The sequence below is a fragment of the Calonectris borealis genome, chromosome 3, assembly GCF_964195595.1.
Source record: "Calonectris borealis chromosome 3, bCalBor7.hap1.2, whole genome shotgun sequence".
NCBI classification, from domain to species: domain Eukaryota; kingdom Metazoa; phylum Chordata; class Aves; order Procellariiformes; family Procellariidae; genus Calonectris; species Calonectris borealis.
Window position 1 is genome coordinate 69405404 of NC_134314.1, and position 19420 is coordinate 69424823.

The 19420-nt window shown below is 37.0% G+C and overlaps 1 protein-coding gene across 9 annotated transcripts in view; it reads right to left on the reverse strand.

Annotated features, from left to right (window-relative positions):
• Positions 1 to 19420, reverse strand: part of ZDHHC14 (zDHHC palmitoyltransferase 14) — a 112041-nt gene that overhangs the window by 51167 nt on the left and 41454 nt on the right. For 4 of the 9 annotated variants that reach the window (XM_075146064.1, XM_075146066.1, XM_075146060.1 and 1 more), the window contains exon 2: positions 1957 to 2129. In XM_075146064.1, coding sequence (XP_075002165.1) covers positions 1957 to 2129 — 173 coding nt within the window. Of the gene's footprint in view, positions 1 to 1956; positions 2130 to 10972; positions 13232 to 17856; positions 17900 to 19420 lie in introns of those variants that run through there. The other 5 variants (XM_075146061.1, XM_075146065.1, XM_075146069.1 and 2 more) reach the window with 4 other exon arrangements.

Genomic DNA, 19420 nt, shown 5'->3' on the forward strand with positions numbered 1-19420 from the left:
ACCTGGGTCATCTAGGATCTAACAGTTTTCTTCCCTGTATACTATGTACACTATGGTCCTTGCCCAAAGCTAAGTCCTCACTGGCTAAATGTAGCCTTCTTCCTGTCATGGCAATGACAGCTGGCTCTTGGATCTGCACAATTAGTCCAAACAATGTATAAAAGCAATATAGGTTTTCTTCCTGAAATGTGAATGCCAGCAGAATACACTGTTTTTAGAAATCTATACCAGGTCTATAAAATTTGGTGAACTACACATCTCAGAATTCACACACCCATGGGAAAAGATTTCCTTCCGACAAAGTTCAATGGACATGTTACATGACCATACAGTTCCAAGAGCCTCAAACCTACGCAAAGAGCATACAGCATAAGTACAATTAGCTGCCACACATAGCATGCTGCAAATGCGTTGATTCCACTTCAGAACTCAAATCCAAACACTTTGAAATACACAAAATGCTGTTCATTATACAGACACCTTTTTATCTTAACACACAACATGGTATAACAGCTGTGGTCAGGACCTTCCAAATGCAGTGAAAGAAAATTATCTCACTGTAGTGATGATCAATGAACTCATCACTATATTTTGAAATCCTGCTTCTTCTTAAAATAATCCATACCAAAGATAATGCGCATGTTTCCGGAAAATAAAACCATTCTTCCTCCTCCAACAGCAGTTTTCTGAAACTAAGCCCTTTGGACAAGATTTTTTTTAATCACAATGAAACCATTAGATTCAAACAACCACTGAAGTATGTATCTACTTAAAAAAAAACTTGTTATCTTTCCTCTGCTAAAGGCTCATAAAGGCCTAAATAGTGAATATAAGTCAATATATTTTTTGTTTTACGTTAACAATATTTCTTTGTTCAACAGATCTCTTAAGTGGAAGATATAATTTCATGATGCACTTACTGTCTCTTAACAGCTAAGTAAGAGGAAACTAATGCCATATTGTTGTTATGCATCCGCATAACAACATAAGCGTCTGCAACAACAGCTTTAATGCATTCATTTGCTTCTACTGCATTAAATTATTTGTCAGAGTAAACAAAGCCTAAGACTGTACTATAGTATTAAACATCAAGGACCCTGCAGGTATCTCTCCTGTGCTTGCATAAACCTATTATCTGTTTTTTCAATTATATGAGTAAGTGTTCCTCTGAAATTGCTTCAGAACATGGGGTTTCCTTTGACTATCATATCAAAGCAGACAGAGTAGCCTTTAGTAAGCTTTAGTAGCTTACTAAAAAATAAGCAAACAAAACCACTGTTTACGAAGCAGCTCTGCAAACTCATCCTGTGTTTTCTTATCCAGGTAGCACATTTTAGCTATTCAGCATATTTGTAGCTTAAAAATTCCACAATGAGAATTTAGCTAACAGTTCTCTTGACAAATGAGGCTGATTAAAATCTAGTTCACGCTCCTTTAATTGTGCCGGCTTTACACAGATAAATAGTAACATTTTATTACTGTTACTGAAAAAAAACCTTCCCAAGACTGCATCAACTTACGAGACTGTACAGTAACACAGAGACTTATCTCACTCTTTCACAACGTAAATAACAACGTAATTAAATTCAGTTAAACTCTGAGGGTACGTTACTTTAAAAGATGCACAATTGTAACACCTTGATAATATCAGCTTTCTTGCCAAAACCACTTTAGAAAGTATTCTCTTGTGCACCACAGAGAGACTTGAACCATACTTGCTGGAAAGTATTTACAGTAATAATTATCACTCTCCAGGGCTAGGATTTTGTTTACTATCTTTCTCAGTGAAGAACTGATCAACCATCTTTCCACAGAAATCACTGCAATGTCATCAGACATTACAACTCCAGAACAATTACTGTGGCAATACAGGAGTAACTCCTCCCATGAGCAGAGCAGCACACTGCCTTCACACAGTACATGCACCCTCGGGAGGAAAGTGAAGAGACAACAGACCTTCAGTGTTACCTATTTGTCTCTCTAGATCTGCTGCTTCGTCTGGTGTTGCGCGTGGGAGGACACCAGGATCACTGAAACTAGTACGCAGCAGCGTCCCCATCACGAAAAAGAAAAGAATCCCACCAATTGCAGGTATAGCAGGTGTAATCTTCTCTGACAAATATGGACAACTGGAAAAAGAAAAAAGATCAAACATAATCAATAACACATAGTACAACTTGCTCTTAAAAACTGTTTACCATTATAAATGCATATGAAAAATTCACTTTCTTCTAGTGATACATTACTTGTCTTGGAACATTTATTGAAGCTGAACTTTCTGCTTATGTGTTCATGACACTTCTGAAATTTCTCATAATCTGCTTAATATAATAAAGGTCCAAATAGCATAATAATGACCTCACTAATATGCAATACTCATTTACATAAGAAAATATTTTTGTTACAGGATATTATAAGCTCATGTATTTGTTCATCTACTGCCCAATTACATAAAGTAAATTGTGGGCGGGGGGAGAGTGGGAAGGGGAAATAACCTGAAGATATTCAGCAATAAAAAGCAAAGCACATAACATGATGAAATAAGCCATACTGAAAAATGTAATTAAGTCTATAAAATGAATTTATCATCCATCACAAAGATGGTGCTCAAGAACTTACACCTGTGACACACTCCTTCAATAGCCTTGGTATATATCAATATTATAATACCACCACTGATTCTCTTTCTTAATCCATTTCTTGTAACTTGGTAAGCTTGTTTACTCATTTACAAATTAAGACAAGTGCAAATGACAGTGCAACACACCTGGAAACAAATAATCCAGGGGGGTTTAGGCAACATCGACAGCCCTTTACCAGCACAAAAAAAGGCTCTATGGTTACCAGATTTACAATATACATGCAGGGCTTAAGATTGGATCACAGTTGTAGTTATTTTCCTCTATGCTTACATGTAATAAAATTAAAATGGGCAGAAGCATTGGAATCTAAACAACACACAAATATAAGTATCTCATTACAGTTGTGCAAGAAGAGGGGGTATGAACACTTAGACATTACATAGTATACCGCTCCCGTTAATATGAGTCATACAATAAGCACTGCAGGATCATCTTAGAAAACACACAGGTTTTCTACCACCCAAGTAGAGGTGGGCAAAACACAGAGATGGCTTCATGCATTTCTGATGTCTGCGTGAGAAGTCATAAAATAAGCCTAAAAACAACATAAGCCGAAAACCAAGTTCTAGGCCTTAGGGCTTCATCTAAAGCTTCCAGGTATCAGTCAAGTTTAATTAACATTGTCTTCCCTGTTTCTGCTGACTGCGTTACATGATGATTCAGACACGTGAGCTTTTGCACTGCAAGTCAGTTAACCTCACTGGAATGTAACCCTGAGCAAGAGATGACAATGTCAGCTTCACTGTCCGTCACTTCTGCCGACAGGATGGGGAGAGAATGGAAACACTTTTCATACCAGCTACCATGTACCAAGCATTTATCTCCCTGCATAATCCTGTTAAACGTACTTGGCTGTTTCATCGAACGCCGTGGGTTTCACACATGCAGTGAGTCCAAACACATTACATGGCGCATCATACCACCATGATGAGTGGAATTCATCTTTCGCCCTATATGAATGTAATATTACAGGCATAACAAGTTACGAAAGATTAAAAAGACAACTGGGTATAAAAAAAAAGGTGAGGGGCAAGAGATACTGTAGTTTCATAAAATGAATAGACTGTTTAAATACTAGGAAACGTACTTCAAACGCACACACTTAGAAAATCTGTGTCCAAGACCCAGATTTATGAAGTCAATGTTAAGTAAAGGAAGCAGCAGCAAGACAGCTGGTAGATATCAGCCTTGCTCCCTTCACGTCAGAGAAGTCAGTCAGAACGAACAACAGAAGAGAAGCTTTCATACCACATAAACGTCCTACTGCTCAATTTATTTCTTGCCACAAAGGATTACTGAAATCAAAACTACTGTAATATGCTCAGACAAGAGTACAAATAGGTTGCAAGAATGTATTTTTAAAAGGATTAGAGGGAACATGTACATTAATGAACACTAAATATAGCACAGCGCTATTACTCTTCTATTGCATTATTCATTACACACACCAAAGAAATCGCAACTGTGATGAAGTCTGTTGACCAAACAAGAGCCGTATGTGTGCGAAAGGTACCATGAGGTAATCTCATGGCAGCACAGTAGGTGCAATACAATTTAGACAGGTGCCAATGCCAAAACAGTAATGGCGTCTACTTACACAACTTAAATCTCAAATTCTCAGTGATACTCAGTGAAGGGAAACTGAAGGGCCATCATGACAGTGACATGTTTTGTTTTAACAATAATTTCATAGGGAATTGGTAGAAAGAAAAAATTCCTGTGCTGAAATTCAGAGAAAGCCTTGCATTGCCAAAAAGTGATAACTTCATTACAGTAAAATGAATGTAATAATAATCATGAAAGTGTCTGTCTCTGCCTTGCTGAATCAAGTCCATCTGCAGTGAAAAAAAACACTCTCAAAGCCCTGCACACTCTTCACCACAGGGCAAGTGTAAGGTAACCTGCTTTGCCTAAAGGTGTTTTCAGGGTATAACACCCTGTATTTTATCAACTTTGACTTGGAATTACTTCAGTAATAATGTAGAAAAGACCAAAGATGTCATCTTTAGCAATAATAACCAACTAAAGCTCCACCAATTCAGAAATTATTTCAAACTGAGAAACCAGCCCTTACAGAGATTCAGACAGTAAGCCTAGCCAGGGCCATTCAATTCAGTCTGATTTGCGTACCAACAGATCATAAAATATTACATGGGCCTGCAGAGAGCTCAATGATTTTTCAAGTTCTTGTCAATTAAATTTAAAAAAAATAGATACTGTATAGACCTTTTTTTTTCTTCATGTCTGTATAAAAAAAAAACGGGGAAAAAATCTTAATATCTCCTGGGTTATTAAAAAATCCACTAAAATTGGCTTCAAATTAAAAATGTGGATTTTAGCTCAAAATTGTCAATACATATATAGAAATACACTTGCATATTTACATAATTTATATTTGCATGCTTATATAACAAATGCATTTGTACTGTTAAGTCAATATTATTTTAAACAATTTGTTTTAGTGTTATTACTTTTAGAATTGTCAAATACTGTACACAGAAAAAGATTATTCCTAATATTTGCTTCAATTCCTCAATTTGCTTCAACTGAGTTTGCATCCCTTAGGCATCAGCTTTCCTCAGATATTACAAGAAATATTTTTTCTGGATGGTATTTTCAGTGAGGTTTTAAAGTAAATATTAGCAGGTATTTCCTGACAGCAAATTTCAGAACGTTCAGGCAGAGGGACTCTCCACGCAGAGGACTGTCCGTCTGCAGCACCACTTACGATAAAGCAGCACAGAGCTCCAGAACAAATCTGTCCTACACACATCTGCAGAGTAATGACAAACCTTTTTAAATCAGCACTTGGTAACTACAAGACGTGAACTGACATCCTCACTTTACATCTTAGACGCAGTAAAACAATTGTCCTTAACTGCTATCTGCAATGATAGCACAGAGCAAGTACTGACTGGGTCCACCCCAGAAAACACATTTTTAGGAAGTATCACTTGACCATAGATCCTACTAGAAATTGTGATTGTGGAAATAGCTTCTTCAGAGAACAATGTTTGGATCTGCACATAGCAACCAGTAACATAACCTGAAGTTTTGATTTAATTAATAGAGGGGCTTTATACAAATCAGCCCTACTTTTTGCTTGGCTTCTCAGCTGCTTTTTTGAAGCATCATGTGAAAGTTTGCATGAGTGTAGGAGGGAAATAAAATCTGCTGGAAGAGTAGTCTGTCACAGCTAGATAAAAATAAAAACACACTGGCATTTAAGATATAATTATCAAGTATCATCCTTGTGAACGAAGGATGCAGGAGAATAACAAAAGTAATTCTTACCACCCAGCAGCCCTCTTAACTGTGCAACCATGCTCCCTGTAGCTACCGAGATCAGCAGAAAAACACACGTAGTAACTGTACTGAAGAGCGCACACAGTGAGAGTCCTACAACTTTCAAGCTCTTTCATTAGAAGAGGGGAGGAAAAAAAAGAAGTCTCCTTAAGGCCTTTCCTGGAGAGATGAAGGCTTTCCTGGCAGTTGTTGTTATTCACTGATGGGGAGATACAGTAAATGACAAATCTATCCAGTAAGGATAATGGAGATTTGGAGAGAGTCTAACTTGGAGAGAGGATAACACTGTAGTTTAAAAAAAAAAAAAAATTAATAACAAATACAGCTGTTTAGTAAAGAGCACAAAAAAGACAGGGTTTTATACCTATGAGAAATTGGAGATCTTGCTAAAAAAAAAAGTAAGACAAGCTTGGCTGGCGAGACTGATAATAGGATACTATATGTCAAGCTTTTCACCAATATAAAACTCTTTGCAGCAGATATAAAAAAAAAAATCAGTACTCTAGGAAGAGCATAATATAAGTATAGTAGAACCAAGTAACAGAAGGAAAAAAATTACTGTTCATTTTCCTACATCATCCATTTAATTTATGTTTTTGCAGGTATTGCCTATTTAATACACTAGTAGCTATTGGTGTGCAGGTGGTGTCCAACGCTAAGAGAGAAGGCTTGCACTGTGAACCCTGGGTTCGGTTCTACGTGTTACAAGTTAACATCTGAATGAGATTGTGCTACTTTCCTTAAACTAACCTAAAGGGTTTGGGTTTTGTCCTTCCACTCTTATTTACGGCTCCTCTCAGCTTCCACTTCCTTTCAACTCCACTGCGTCATTGCTCCAAGCCACTCGGTCCCAAACTGCTGACCTTACGCCAACACAAATCTTCATCAGGTTCTTTTGTGAGCCAAGTTAGTTTACGAAAACAACACCATTTTGTTGACTTCTCCTTCTGCGTCTTTAACAAATCAAATATGTACTTGGAAAGGAGCATTGATACTAGCACAAGGCACGAGAGACAGAAGCACACACGAAAACTAGAGGGAGAGGGAAGCTGGGACAGAGTGAGGAGACCTCCATTTCAGCAGCTGTCAGTAAGGTTTTCATTCAGACCACTGCCTCTTGTGAAACCATGTTCTAACCTTGACCTCTGTCAATTTAGAAATGGCAACAGAATACCCATATAGATAGATTAAAGGCAAATCAAGACTCTGGGCTAGAAAAACAAAAACAGCTTATAATTTATTTTTCTAATGACAAGTCACCAGTTTAGAGAAAGCAGCCAAAGGACTGCATGTAGACCACAACACAGACAGTGGAAGATACAAGGATAGGCAAAACATGAGGGCACAGCAAGAACCCTGAAGGCTGCTGCCTGACAAAAACTGTGGGAAGGTAAACAGGACAAAGAGAATGATCAGAAACAAATAATTTCACTGTTGTAGGGTTTGGAGGGTTGCCTCTTTTTACTTGTTTTCCAGCAGAATCTCAACTACATAACATTACATTTCGTAGTGCTATTAGGAAAAGCGTTGGCAAAGTATAAGGAGGTATAAAAAGAATCACAGAAGCACTTTTGAAGACTGCACGGTGGATTTTCACATATAATGCAGGCTTCAACCTGCTACAGATGACCTCAAAGGTACTGCACCTATGATACTAAAACATAGTTTTAATACGCTCAGAATTGTAAGAAGCATGGTATAAATTTTCCCATTGTATAGCTGTAGCTACAGCAGAAAACAATGCCACAGAACAGAATACATACCCAACTTAAAGAGAAGAAAAATAAGATCAAAGAATGTTTGAATGTATCAGTTCTTCAGTCAGTATTTTTTGGGATGTTTATATGTTTCCACCCCCACCCCCAAATCCCAGCATCCTACAACTACCTCTTTGAGAGGACCTTATTTTAAAGTTAGGGTGAGGAAACTCTTAAGAAAGGTCTGACACAAGAAAAAAGTTACAGTAGGAAACAACTTGCAGTGCATCAACCAGTTAATGATTAATTCTTCACAAGCATGCTGTTGGCACAAAGAAAATGTGATGTAATTCGAGTATAGATTAGTCCAAGCAATGTTACATGAAATGCCTAACAAAATTAGCTAGGCAAGTTCTGCATTAGTTTCCTACATCTACCCGATTCTGTTGTACAGCCTTTAAAATTCCTATTAGAATTTTCAAGAGATATTAAGGAAACGACAGACTAATTTCAATGGAATTTGAAATTTGCTTTTAAAAAAAAAGGATTTATTTAATTATTCTTTTTTATGTTTTGAATTATTTTTTAACATCATACACTCCCTCATTTCAGAATGATCAATCAGTTTCAAAAACTTATTTGATAAAATACAAAAAACCACTCTTCTAATACTTGCTTTGTTTCAAATCCAGGGAATTTGAAATGCTGCAAACACATGAAGACTATGGAAGGCACAACAGCTAACAAACAAAAGACAGAATGACAGCAGGAAGGGAAGACATAGGCAGATTATTACCTCCTCCTCAGTTTACTATCTAAAATATTATACCCCAATCATAAATGCAGATTTATTGAATGGTTTCAGACAGGAAGCATTTAGTCTTGCTTTACTAGTTTATTCTGTATTTTATGGATACTGGATACATCTTACTTTTTTCTGTATTTGTTATATTGCTTGGGGGTAACTTGACTTAATTTTAATTCTAATTAAAAATAATTTTTAAGAATTACAGAATAATAGTAATTATATTGTGTACATAAGTGTCCCAGCCTCTACCAGCACTTAGAAATTATTACTTAAAACAAAAGATTAATATGATGAAATCACACAGATTACAGAACAGCATGATCCTTAAACCTAATGAATTAAGTACTTCAGAAGTTCTCTCAAACCTAGTACAAAATAAAATTAGCTTAATGTTACCCTGAACAGCAAAAGCTCAACAACCACTCTTCAAAGCTTCATGTGAAAACCTGACACAGTTTGGTCTTTAAAGTTGATGTCAAATCACATGAGCAATTACCAAGAATGAAAGACTGCAGGGACCCCTCTCCCCCTGCTCAAACCAGCAAGTGTTCAATGGAATTCCTAACAGCACTTGACTCCGTTAAGTTCCAGTGCATTACCACTGAAATCACATTTACACTCGCTGGATTCAGATGTAGGAGTTCAGATGAAGCTAAGCAAGCAGTGTTGATTATGACATTGTATAATATAACCACAAACTCCCTCCCACAAGTAAAGATCTTAAGGGTTTAAGGCAGCAGATATGAAACAATCAAAGTAATAGCCTTGCGTGACCTCCCAATTTTTATTGCTACAAGAATTAACTCTAATGATCCACTGTTAAACTTCAAAGCGGGGAAAGATAAAATGCATAATGCAAAAAGAACCCATCTGCAAAACAGATGTGGTTACTGAAGATCCTGCAAAGGCAACTAAATTTTGTTTTGTTATACAGAGAAGGAACTTTTTGTTTTACAAAACACGATTTCTAAAATTCTGATTGCATCAACTGTTGGCCAGAAATTTCCAAGCAAGGTAGTAAGAAAACGAGAAATATCTTATGAACTATACATCAAGAGCCTGAGTCTTACCAAATAATCAGTTTCTTTATGAAAGGCCAATGCAAGTATGACATATTCTCAAAAGACAAACTCAGAAAAGGCATGGCTTCCAACCACGCAGCAAATCAAAGGCTTGCTTTATTGCAATTTCTGTTCACTGACTAATTACTTAGTTGAAAAGCTAAAAATATACTGGTACTTTAATTCTCTGGTTTTGCATACTGTGCAAGGTCTGGTCTCCATAGTAAGACTACCAATTAATGAATTCCACTAGATGCACAATCTCAGGATTTCTTTTAAACAGCTCATATAGAACGCTTTCTTTCCTGTTATGCTTCGTATTACTTCCTTATTATTTCTTATGATTTCCTGTTATGTGATTTTATAACTAAACCATCAGGTTAATCCCAAGTACTCATGAACAGAAATGAAAACTGCGACAAAACAAGCGGAAATGCCTTATGCCACAAACACAAGTCCCTGAAGGAGTACAAGCTTTTAGGTGATTTTCCACAGGATTCTCTGAAAATGAAACGTACACAAGTAAGCTGCTGCCAGATTGTGGACTCCGAGCTTTCAATAAGCAGTATTTTGTGTTCACCCTGCACAATTTAAGGTCTAAAGGCTAGACATAAAGTCTAGCTCTTGCAAAAGGGCAAAGGCCTGTCAATATAATCCCTACCCCTGGTGACACTCTACTGCCACTTCCCTTGAATAAGCAAAAGTGAGCTGGCTAACACCGAGTTAAAACAGAGGGAGTGCTCTCAACCTGTTCCGTTTTCTGAAAAAAACATTCATTTTCTGTTAGATCAGTTTCCTGAACAGCTTCACTCACTGTATGATGTAATGAGTGCCAGTGAACAGGTAGGAACACACAGAGGGCAGGATGAAGTTGAACTGTCATTTCCAGAGGCATTCAACTGCCATGTGGACTTCGCCATAAAATGAAATCCCACCCATAGTCATAAAAGCTTAGGAATAGTAGATCCAGTGTCCTATATGGTGTTTTTTTTTTTTTTAAACTGTGTCTTTTTCCTTCCACAGTTCTCCATATTGCAAGACTTTGAATAAAACACACAAATGAACTTTAATCTAAAATACAGGGGAAAAACATTAAAAACTTAACTTCTCAGTGGAACCCACTACAATACAAGCCTTTGCTCTTTCATTGAAAAACAGGGCTAAGCTTCACAGATACAGCATTTCCTGGGGCTCCTTTACTTATAAAAAAGTGCAGAACTGATGATCCTGCCCACACTACATATCAAAAGTGTACATCACATGATTATAAATAAAGCAACTGGGAACATAAAGCAAGGAGGAGCATAAAACCACGAAAGTTTAACCTCCTTTTCTGCAAAAGAAGCGGAGCTGAGCAGTAGCAATTCAGTGACTTGATCATCCTTCTCAAAGACCTGAGAGGCCTGTTTGTAGTAACTTCACAGGTGTAGGTCTCCGCAAGCATTGGGAGAGTTTTACCTGAAATGACATCCTTTGGTTTTTCCTACTGCCTCCTCACAGCATCACGGGAATTCTCTTATCCCAGACGAAGCATTCACTGGACAAACAGACCAGCATACTGCAGGCTACTTCAGACTAAAAAAGCCTCCAGCAACTAATTGGCACACATCATGCCAAAGCAGTGCCAGCTCTCCATATCTAAAAAAGAGTCAGTTTAAATACAAACAAATTGCAAGACCAGCTTGAGGCAAATCTTTTATTTCACAGAAAAAAATAAAGCACACAGTGCTTCATCTACACAGAAAGCATTACCACTACAAATATTTGGTTAGCAATGTAATTTAAACATCTAGGAATAGCCTTTTACTGTTTTGCATTAGAACCGAGATTTGGGTGCAAATCATGCAAGTCCTGGCATTAAAAGTTTAAGAAATACCCTACATTGAAAGATTGCTTCTGAATCACCAGAGTTAGCAATGTCATAGCATTTAATTATCTTCAGGGATCTGTGCAGAAAAGCTTGCGCTGTTTGAATATTGAAATATTTTTGGGGTTTTTTGTTTGTTTGGTTGGTTGGTTTTTTAGGAAGACATCTAAAATGCTCTGTATACACTTTTATGTTAAATACTTACCAAACTAGACAAGCACATTCAAATTGAACTTTATCATATTATGCTTTTCTCTGTAGTACCAGAAATGTATCACACACAGGCACTTTCCTCTTGAGAAAGGCCACTGCCTGAAATTATTAATTCCATATTCCCTTCCTGAACACTTTTATAATTCACCAAAAGTTATTTCTACCATACATCAATTCTATGATTTAAATCACCTGTTTAAATAAGGGAAACATATTCCAGCATATTTTCTCTTAAGCCAACTCCATCAAGAAAAATGTATTACAGAAAAACACAATTAAAGGAAGTTATAACAGAAATGTTATTTCGAAAATTAAAAACTAAGGATGAAAATCATCCATATTATTGGTTAAAAGTTGAGAGTATCACACAAGGTTCTGTAGCAAGCTCAACAGCAAAAAAATTTCCACATTTAAGAGAATAATGTTCTTCACACAAATGTCAGTTATTAGGAACCACCGTTACTTTACAGTTAGCTGCTATACAGTAACTAAATATTTTGACTGCCAATGCATAAACAAGAGCTGAATGGAAGATGAACAAAGAAGAAATGCCCAGCTTTTACATTGTTTCTTAAAAATACTTTATTTAAAATTCCCACTCAGTTTTAAGTTTTTCATATGCAAATTTCGCTTTCTACAATTTCATTAAAATTTTCAAGCCTTTTCCCAATTGAGTGGTTACTGCAATTTTGTTCAGTAATTATTACAAACCCCAAATTTTAATGTAAATTGAACCAGAATTTCAGGTAGGGAAGAATAACGAACATAGGGTATTACGGCTACCCTTCTTCAAAAGTATAATTTACTTCTTCAATTTAACATTTGTCTATTTTTGTCAGACTGCCAAAACTTTTTTAAAAAGTGTCACAAGAACATGAAGCAAAGCAAACAAGGTCTTTATTACATCCACTGCAACTGTAAATTTCAAACTTTTTTCTCCTAACATTTTAATTATGTAACCTGTTATCACCTATATGGTACGATCCCAAGCCACACTGAAAGAGCATTTCTTTTGCCACTATTTATATGGACATCTAGTAGATGATTTTGCAAGTGGAATAACATGATATCCCTCCCTAAGGCATGCCAGCTTCAGAGCAAAGCTCAGTTATTTCATTGTTCCCAGAATATACTCTAAGGAATTGCAACACAAGATTTGTTCTCTGTCCTTCCATTGTCAAACATGCTCTGCTATCCTCCTCCCAGTTTCAGATGCTGACATGTAAACAATTCTCCCAGACACACTCAACCATGCAAATACCGCTCCAACTGTTGGTCTGCACTTTGGCACTTTTGCACAAACAGGAAACTAGCAGGGCATGAAGTTAAACAGAAATGGAAATCTTTTGAATACATAAAACAATTGCACAGAAGCTAAAATAAAACTAAGATTGCAGCAATAAACGAAACACCACTATAGGACCTCCATCCTACAAAAAAAAAAAGCAACTGGCTGTATAAAACGGCATAACATGCTACATCCTATATCTCCGTACTGCGCCATCTCTAAGCGTAAATTGGTGATGTGTAACCTATTTCACTGAGTCCTTCAAGCACTGATATCACGAGCCCCACCTTTTGCCCTGGTGTTTGATCTTTAACCACGTTTGCTGCTGCCTTTGACCAGTCCCTCCCAAACTCCTCAGGCTCTCTCCTGGCTGGACTCTGATCATTAGGGAACAGAGGCTGCCCTTTTGCCGGCTCCAAACGCACATGCTCCTTGTGCTACAGTACCAGAGGGGAGCTGCAGCATTTACAACACCCCGCCAGTGTCCCAATTTATCTGAGGATATTGGCAACTGAACTTGAAGAGAAGCTGCTACCCTGGATTAACCAGCGGCTTCGCACACAGCAACAGGAACAGACCCTAACCAGGAGGAAGATCCAGAGTTTGGTAATGTTCTGCAGCCTTTACTCTTTTCTTCTAACCTGTCCTCTGATTAAGTCCATTCTCCATGGAAAAGCTTGCCTTTCGGGTTTGCAGAACATACAACGTTCAAAGAGATGAGCTACATGTAACTATAAGCTAATGCTCACAATGAATAAGTGAAAAAGCAAAGTGTATGAACAACACATGCAATACTGCAGCAGAGTAAGTAATTTCTATTTACAAATAAAAGACAGACCAGGAGCACAAGATTCTGTTTCTTCACAGGTACAGAAAAATCGTTTTCCTCTCAAAGCATAGGAAACTACTGTGCTTTACAATTGAAGTATAGAATTCTTTATTCCAATTCTCTGTTTTAGCTGAAGGGGGGGGAAAAAAGCAAAGAAGAATGGACAGTCGTGCAAGCAATCTTAAATCAAAATACAGCTGTAAATCCAATTTCAGGTGCATTGAACTTTACATTACAAGCTTAAATATAACATTAGGTGCACTTATTCCTCCAAGAGCAATTATTTTGCTCTCTTACACTCCAAAACAAAACTTCGTTTTTCACATCCATTAAACAATAACATATTACTTAGTGTTTCATTAGCCTGAAAAAGATCAAACCCTCAAAGGTTTACTGGTAGGAAGAACACACCAAATAATTCATGATATCACTGTGAATAAGTTCAGAAATTGAAGTCCAGAAGCACTGCCAAGCAACTGAACTTCTTGATGAACTGAGTATTCAACTCATGCTTGCTTATTTTTTAAAGCCCTTATTAAAGTAATAAACCAAATCATTCTCACTATTGGACCACTTCTATTCTTTTCTCATATTTGACACTTTTTCAGATACATTTCCATGCTGTCCACAAAGTCAAAGCTGCTTCTTCTAGCAGACAATAGATTGTAATAAGATTTTGCTGAAAGGATGAAAAAAGGACTGAAGACTACACAGCTTATAAATAACAGACATGATCCTGACCCACACTCTAATCTAGAGAGAAATCCACATTTCAAATGTATGTTAATTATAATTCTAAACTTGTAATATCTAGCTAGATATTAAGATAAACAAAAGGGAGCGCCTTATACAATGGAGGTCTATAAACAGAATGATCTGTGTTCTTACTGTTAGCTTTGAAGCAGAAGTTTCCTTGAAGCCCAGTCCCCACTGTCACAGTCAAGAGCATCAGTGCATAAAGAATAATATTCACAGAGAAGCATGTTAATAACAGCTATATTAAAAACTACAGTAGAGCAATAAATGAAACAATTTTAAAATAGAAGAGTCAAAAGTGACAAAAAAAAATGTTGAGGTTTTTAAGAGGGAAGTTGAACAGCAGCAAATCCTTTATTATTTTATTTTTACTATTTCTTCACTGACTACTCGATGTCCAAAGCAAAGGACTTAAGTTCTTTCCTTTGTTTTTTCCTTACCGTTCTCCTTGAAAAGCTGGCACACTGTTCTTGTCAAAAACCTCTCAAGATGCTTCTCATACGGTACTGAAGAGCTAAATTAAACCTTGGATCTATAAACACAATTTAAAATTCATAATCTGAAGGAGTATTTCTCCTTCACTAAAGACTAAAGTAAAAAAAGGAAATCTCTATGCCGAGGAAGTCAACAAGAGTAAGTGAAGTGTTAACAAAGGCCCTGGCAGCATTACTGGCCAGAGGTGGCCTATTACAGTCAAACTGGTACAAGAAAGTGTCTAGACTACAAAAAAAAGCGTTGAAAATATTTTGGAAATATATGGCGTAAAACCCCCAGTTGTTAATGTGCTACAATGCAACCATCTCTATTTTGTATGTGACATTATAATACTCATTCTAAAATTAGCTAAAACTATATAGTCTTTCAAAACAACAAAGCAACATTCCTTATTTTTTGACCTACTCTGCACTCAGATGCTTGTAGCTCAGCCAACCCTCTGCAGCTGCTTCGACACCATGCCAATGCCTCCGCTTCCTCAGCCTTTCTATGCTTAGGAAAGAATCTCTGGAGACCTACAGAGTATTGCACAAACAATAGTGTGTCCTCCAACTGTTGCTAAATACAAAATCCATCTTTGCTTCTTTTGTCTCTCTTGAAGGACAGTGAACGTGTGCTTTGGACTTCATTTTTGGTTGATGAAATAATATTTTATTTTCTCTCAAAAAGGGGATGGATCAACCCAAGAGAAGCCTGTTACAACAGAGGTCAGACACAGTTCAGTGGATAGGACAGGAGACCAGGAATCGGTAAAGTTGCCTTCCTGGATCAGCCAGGAATCTGTTGCGTGACCTTGAGAAAAGGCAATTCACCTCTCTATTATCCCTCTGCTTTTTTGGAGCATACACCTAACCAGGACACAATCAAGACAGAGTAATTATGTGCCAAACTCTGTATGACTATAAAAATCCCCCCCGGTTATTTATTTTTATTGGGGTTTTTTGCTGCCAATGAACACTGATGATGGTCTTGGACTCCACTGTACAAAAACACTGTCTAAGCAAGGAAATCAGCTGGAATCTCTAGGCAATACTGAAACACAAATAATTACGAACAGGATACACAGCTTGGCTTACACAATACAATAGGGAAAAAAAAAAGGAGGAGGACTTAAAATAGTAACTCCATATGCTACTATGCTGATTATTAGTTGTTTCGTTAAAAAAATACTGTGGTTACAAAAAGTTAAGAAAATATACCGAACCAGCAGTGTTTCAGACTCTCCTCAACAGATAGGGTGTTTGTCCTTTATACATTTAAATCATAGAATCATAGAATCATTAAGGTTGGAAAAGACCTCTAAGATCATCGTGTCCAACCGTCAACCCAACACACCATGCCCACTACACCATGTCCCTAAGGGCCTCATCTACACGTCTTTTAAATACCTCCAGGGATGGTGACTCCACCACTTCCCTGGGCAGCCTGTTCCAAGGCCTGACCACTCTTTCAGTAAAGAAATTTCTCCTAATGTTCAATCTAAACCTCCCTTGGAGGTTTTATTTTATAAAACGATAATTTTTTTTATTTTATATTTTAAAATATTTTAATATTCAAATAAATATTTAAATAAATAAATATTTAAATAAATATTTAAATAAATATTTAAATAAATATTTTTTAGAATTTTTTTTTATTTTATAAAACGATACCATTCAGGTTTAGACCAGAACTTAACTGTTTTTCAAAAACATGTAATAGGAACCTGATGCTGACAGATACATTAGCAATAGTTTCTTTCCAAATATAGTCAGCGCACACATCTGTCAACTTTTTAGACAATAACTCTGAGGAAATTACTTCAAAGTTCTGGGGAAAAAAAGTTTCTTGAGATACCTGAATTCTCCTTTTTTCTCTAAAGTGAATGATATTGAGAAACATGCACGTTCCAAGAAAGTATCTTCATTAAAAAAAAGCCCTAGACTTTCTGAATTACAGTATCTCAGCCTTGAAGCAATCAGATATTAACTATTTGCCACTGTGAGGTGTAACAGTAGTCCGTACAGACCAAAGCAATTTCCTCCACCAACATGCTGAGAGTGTTGATGCTGAGAGCTGATGGTGCCAACTGAAGCTCCTCTTCCTCGCAGCCAGCCCAGTCATTTCCACCCCTGCCTTGTGCTGACACAAATATTCCTGCAGCCCCCCAGGGAATGAGGAAACAGACCAGGCTGACGCCCTCCCCAGGAAAAAAGGAAGAGCAGAAAATATGCTAGAGCGAGAAGTGAGATGTTTGGTTGGTGGTTTTTAAAATCGTTGGTTTTCATTGTTTAGATTTGTCTGTCTCTTATTTTAGATTGTTAATAAATAGTTGATCACCAGTCTTCAAAGATCTGAAGTCATCTTCAGTTAAACTGTAAACACAGCTACAACAAAGAAAAACACTGAAATATTTTTAGGGAAAATCAGACACCTCCATTTAATTTGAGGCACACCATAGGACTGACTCCAGCCAGACAATATAGTATGTACTGTGCAGTAACATTGTAAGTTACATCTATAGTCCCTGGAGCATTCTATATAAACACTGAGCCTGCAAAAAATCAAATAATCTAATGAAAAACTTTAAAGGAAAGCAATGGACATTTATAGATAATATGAACAGGCGTTATTAAGCAATACCTGCTGCCCATTATAATTGGGATGACTAATTAAAGAAACAATTCAAAGCACCGAAAAATACCTAGCCCTTTGAACGTTTTACTCTTGAACTCCACAGAATTTTACAGACAAAACTTTTTCAAACAGAAACCCCAATTCCACTCAGTCTCTTCAAAACATAATTATTTAAGTTAAAATAGGTCAGGTCATCTGCAGAGATGTGAACTACATTTACAAAGCAAATTCTACCATTACCATCATAACAACAAGGGAAATTTCACTTTGCTCCTTACTTTCTTTTGTTGTTGATTTTGTTATGCAGCAGTCCTCTGATTCCTAGATAATGAAAAAAATGTTGGTGTTATATGGGAGTTGTTGCTACTTAACATAAAATTTGTTTACTCTGCAACTTTCTCTTGTGTCAAGCAAAAATATTTGCTGCAAGATGGGTTTACTTAGTAGAACTGAAATCTTCTTAGGACGGAATGACAGTTAAATTGTTGGAATTGATACATATTCTCCATATTACAGTATATCATCACTAATACTTCAATAACTAGACAATTTCTAGGCCCAAGTAAATTATAAAATAGTCCTATGATTCCATGGGTAAAAACTTCCTTACAAAATTCCTTTATTTTTTGCTTCCTTTCTTTAAATCTTGAATACAGACATCAGGCATTTTGCACCTTCTATTTGCAAGAAAAGCACATCTCCAAGGCAGTCTCTCTGGGATTTACTATTAGAAATCTTTAAAACTGAACAAATCTGTATTTGTTCCCAATGCCTGTATGAGTTGAATAAATCAACTCCAGCAAACACAGAATGAATCACGTGATCCTAATCCGAAGGCCAAATTCTCAGTGTCATCTTTAACATGACACAAACACCTCTGAATTGGAAAAGGATTAACACTGCAGCATTGGAGGGGGGCTACAGATGGAGTAAGTAGTGAAGCTTACCGACCATCTGAGCTGGGAAGCACCAAAATGCCTTCCCCCAAAACTAACTGTTAGATAACAGCTTTCCTTCGTTCACAGCCCTTTCCTGTGAAGAGATCAATCCCCATCACCACTGGTCAAGAGTCCTGAGTGTTGCCCTTCTACCCACCACGCACATCAGCCATGAGACATGGATGGCAGCCGTAACAACAGTGCCTTCTGTTCACGGTGAAATGAATCTTTTAGAAGACAGCAACAATACAGCTGCCCAGGGAAGCACCCTGATAATCAATTCTTACAAAGAAAAAATATAAATGACGGGTTTTCTTCCTAGTTAGGCAACAAGCCTACCTCAAGACTTGACAAATACTTCAGTGCTCCAAACACTGCAGACTCCAGCCAGGGGACCATTCCCTCTGCTCACCAGAGGAACAACTACAGAGACTACTGCACCTGAGAGGCTCTTTATACAGGAGGATGTCATAACTCAGCAGTTTCAATGATCTCAATCTGGCAGGAAAGAACTATATCCCAGTGTTATAAACCTATAATAAAGAGAGAAGAATCATTTTTTTTGGGAAGGCATTTTCAATGCAGCACTGAATGCTTCATTTTTGTTCCTTTCAGCACTGCTTCTTTCTCCAACAAAAGCAAATTCTGAGTGACAGAAAAGTACATTTCCCTCTCTGCCCTGCAGCTCACTCTGTGACTGTGCAATCAATGGCAAAGTCTGAAATGGGGGGGAAAAAAAAAATCACAACAAAACCCGACAGTGCAGTGAATAATGAATGCCATACAAAAATATATGTCCTTGTATGGCCTCGAGCTTCAAAAGGAGGAAAGTAAGATCCCTGAAGAAACGCAAACATTCAAGAGACAGACAATCCTTTGTTATCAAGATTATTTTTTTCTTTTA